General features: G+C 37.6%; 1 protein-coding gene across 1 annotated transcript; it reads left to right on the top strand.

Moving 5' to 3' along the window:
• Window positions 1-310: 310 nt before the first annotated feature.
• LOC113616989 (endogenous retrovirus group K member 10 Gag polyprotein-like) lies at window positions 311-2,191 on the top strand (the record flags this gene model as incomplete). The annotated part of the gene is made up of 2 exons (XM_027100322.1): window positions 311-479; window positions 615-2,191. Coding segments are annotated over 2 exons (1,746 nt in total), but the record flags the coding sequence as incomplete, so codon positions are not given.
• Window positions 2,192-4,294: the final 2,103 nt, after the last annotated feature.

The following is a 4,294-nucleotide window of genomic DNA, read 5'->3' as shown; positions in this document are numbered from 1 at the left end:
ACGCCGACTCCGTCTCCCCTTTGGGTGAAACCTGTCCAGCTGGGGCTGGTCCCCGGCAAGTGGCGCCCGAACAGGGACTTGAAGGGGTAAGTATTATTTCTTTCTCAGACGGATAGGAGTCTCACCGTAGGGTGCTGCAGACCCCCAGTTAAGGAATACTGGTTAGGGAGGTGAGTAAGGCGGTGTCAAAATGGGACATGCTGAGTCCAAAGAGAGGCTCTTATTCATTGATATAGTTAAACATATGATAAATGGAAGAGAAATTAAGGTAACTAATAAGCAATTAACTCAGTTTTTTCAATTCGTACAGGAGCAATGCCCATGGTTTCCAGAACAAGGAACAGTTAATATAGAAACCTGGCAAAAGGTGGGGCAAACTTTGCAAGATTATTACAGCCAGCATGGACCTGAGAAGGTTCCAGTAGATACTTTTACTTTATGGAACCTTATAAGAGAGAGCATTGCTCCTTTGCCTGAAGGTCAAAAAAATTCATATAAATATCCTGCAGAAGCGATAAATGAATGTACTCCGTTACTTTCCCCAAAAACATCAAAAGAAACTGAAGTTTTGGCTGCAGCTTTAAAAAATTGTAACCTTAATAATAATAATTCAGAGGAGGATGATGATTCACCTCCTTTTGATGATCAATTGTCTCCTGCAGATCAGGATGATTTAGATGCTGCTGCCTATAATTATAAAAGAAGGAAATATGAACCCCATGGTGCTTTTGCATTACAAGAAACTAAAAAAAGTAGGCCTAACTTACAGGATATACGCCCTTTGGGTCGTCTACCGACCGCCCCACCAGCACCTTTACGTTCTTCATTTCTCCCTTTACAAAGGTCAGGGCGTTCAAATACCAAGGACCTTTCGCGTGGCCTACCACCTCCACCACCTTTTAATAAAGGTCAAGGCGAATATAAAAGGCATAGGAGAATAAATAATGAAGATAATGATTATGCTTTTGCAGCCTGCTTTCCGGTTATTTTTGAGGATGATTTTGATGATGAGCCATATTGGGATCCTTTGCCTTTAAAACTTTTAAAAGAACTTAAAAAGGCTTGTGTAAATTATGGACCATTGGCGCCTTATACTATGACTTTTATAAACGCCTTGGCAAATAAATGGATGACTCCATATGACTGGATTCAGGTTGCAAAGGCTTGTTTGTCTGGAGGGCAATATCTGCTTTGGAAAACAGAATATGAAGAATGGGTAGATAAACAACATGTTTTAAATAAGAAGAGGGATAAATTTAATATTACTAAAGATATGTTATTGGGCCAGGGAGAATATGATATAGCTCAACAGCAGATGCATATGGGAAAGGAAGCCTTATGGCAGGTAACTACATGTGCTATAAATGCCTGGAAGTCTTTGCCTTTGACTCCAGGGAAGGCCTCCACTTTGACAGATTTAAGACAAAAGCCTGAGGAGCCATATGAGGATTTTGTTTCTCGCTTGCTAATAGAGATAAAAAGGGTAATAACTGATGAGGATGCAGCTAATATATTAGCTAAACAATTGGCCTTTGAAAATGCCAATCCTGTTTGTCAAAACTTGATTCGGCCAATTAAAAAAACTGGTAGCATCTTAGATTTTATTAAACAATGTTCTGACGTGGGTCCCTCTTATATGCAAGGGATTGCTTTGGCAGCCGCTCTTAAGGGAGAAACACTTCCTCAATGTATGATGAATATGGTTCAAAAAACAAAAAACCCTAGGGGACCAAAAGGAAATAATTGTTTTGCTTGTGGAGGCGCAGGTCATTTTAGTAAAGAATGTCCTAATAAAAATATACCTCCAGCAGGTCCTATTAGAATGATATCTCCTGGTAATGTTGGGGTCCCAAAGACTCCTTGCCAAAGATGTGGGAAAGGAAATCATTGGACTAAATTGTGTAAGAGTAAATATCACAAGGACGGACACATTCTTCCCCCTAATGGGGTTTCTACAGTGCCTCAGGCTGGAGCTCAAATGCCAATATTTCCTGCACCTGTTTTTCCAGATACACCTGCTGGAACTAATTCGGGAAACTTACTTCGGGCCCAACCCCGGGCCCAACAAACAATAGGGGCAATTCACCAGACGCTCAATCCCTTTCTTCCCTCAGGGGAATCAATGAATTGTTCAGGGCCACCCCAGGCAGCGCAGGATTGGACCTCTGTGCCGCCTCCGCAACAATACTAACTCCTGACTCTCCAGTCATAAAAATACCAACTGGGATTAAAGGTCCATTGCCCCCAGGAGTAATGGGTTTAATTATTGGTAGGAGTTCAACTTCCTTATCTGGCTTAACCATTTTGCCTGGAGTAATTGATTCTGATTATACAGGAGAAATTCAGATAATGGTGGCTCCCTCTAACAAGACACAACAAATATATGTAGAACAAAAAATAGCCCAATTGTTATTGCTACCATATTATAAGACAGGAAAGAATGTAATTCAAGAAGCTAGGAATGAAAAAGGATTTGGTTCCAGTGATATGGCATTTTGGGTTCAAGAAATTAGCAAAAGTAGACCTTTAAAAATTAATAAAAAAAATATTCAAGGTTTACTAGATACAGGTGCAAATGCTTCCTGCATAGCAGGAAAAGATTGGCCTAGCAGCTGGCCCACCCAACATGCTGACAATATGTTAACAGGTCTGGGAACTGCTCCAGCAGTAGCTAAGAGTGCCCAGATTTTAACTTGGGAGAATACTACCAATAGACAAGCAGGCTCCTTTTGTCCTTATGTAATACCTGGCCTGCCAATTTCCCTTTGGGGCAGAGACATACTTACGCAAATGGGAATGCTCCTGTATAGTCCAGATGACTGGGTCTCCTCACAAATGTTAAAAATGGGATATGACCCAAATAAAGGTTTAGGAAAAAATCAGAAGAAAAGATTATATCCTGTGGTTGCTAAGCCCAAAAATGATAAACATGGAGTGGGCTATCCAAATTTATAACGGGGGCCATTGTTTTAAAAGCAGCTGACCCTATAGTGTGGCTTTCAAAGGAACCTATATGGGTAGAACAATGGCCCCTAACTTTTAAAAAATTAGCAGCTGCAAAAGAATTAGTGAAACAGCAATTATTGGCAGGACATATTAAACCCTCTAATAGTCCTTGGAATACTCCTATATTTGTTATAAAAAAAAATTGGGAAAATAAAGATTATTACAAGATCTTAAAGCAATAAATAAAACCATGGAAACAATGGGGGCTTTACAGCCTGGACTTCCCTCTCCAGTAGCCATCCCTGAAAATTATGCTATTATAGTTATAGACTTGCAAGATTGCTTTTTTACGATCCCCTTACATAAAGAGGACAGAAAGAGGTTTGCGTTTAGTGTGCCCTCTCCTAATTTTACCAGACCATACCAACAATATCAGTGGAAAGTTTTGCCGCAGGGCATAAAAAATAGCCCTACCTTATGTCAGAAATATGTAGACCAAGCCATATGTAATATAAGACAAAAATATAAAAAAATATATTTAATACATTATATGGATAATATATTATTGGCCCATAAAGATAAGGCCTACTTACATCAGGCATTGCAGGATATAATGGAAGCTTTACAGGAGTATGGATTAAAAGTTGCTCCAGAGAAAATTCAAACTGAGCCTCCTTATAATTATTTGGGCAGATTAATACAGGAATTTTCCATTCAGCATATACCTTTTCAGCTAAAAACTGATCATTTGGTTACTTTAAATAATTTTCAAAAGTTTTTAGAAGATATAAATTGGATAAGGCCTTTGTTAAAAATTACTACTGTGGAATTAAAACCTTTGTTTTTGATATTACAAGGAGATTCTAATCCCTTATCCCCTAGAAAGTTAACTGCAGAAGGAAAACAAGCCATAAAAAAAATAAAAAAAGCTTTAAAAAATGTTTTTATTAAAAGATTATACTAAACCTTGGGATTTAATTATTTTAAAAACTCCAGTTATTCCTACAGAATTATTATGGCAAAATGGACCATTAAAATGAATACATTTGGCTGCTAGTCCAAAAAAAATTGTTGCCTCATATCCTCTTATGGTTAGTTTATTAATTATTAAAGGTAGAAAAAAAAGTAAAAAATTATTTGAAAAAAATATGGATAACATAATTATACCTTATAATAAAAATCAATTAAAGGCCTTGCTGTTGTTAAAAAATTCATTAAAAATAGCCCTAGCCTCCTTTGGAGGTCAAATTTTATTTCATTTGCCTAAAAGTGTATTGTTACAGTTTTTTAAGGAACATATGGTGGTTTTTCCTACATATTACAAAATAAAACCTTTGGAAGAGGCCAT

The sequence above is a fragment of the Aethalodelphis obliquidens genome, unplaced genomic scaffold (genome assembly GCF_003676395.1).
Source record: "Aethalodelphis obliquidens isolate GAN/ISIS:26980383/991018 unplaced genomic scaffold, ASM367639v1 scaffold1114, whole genome shotgun sequence".
NCBI classification, from domain to species: Eukaryota; Metazoa; Chordata; class Mammalia; order Artiodactyla; family Delphinidae; genus Aethalodelphis; species Aethalodelphis obliquidens.
The sequence above is the reverse complement of the archived record's forward strand: the minus strand, read 5'-3'. Positions and strand labels throughout refer to the sequence as shown.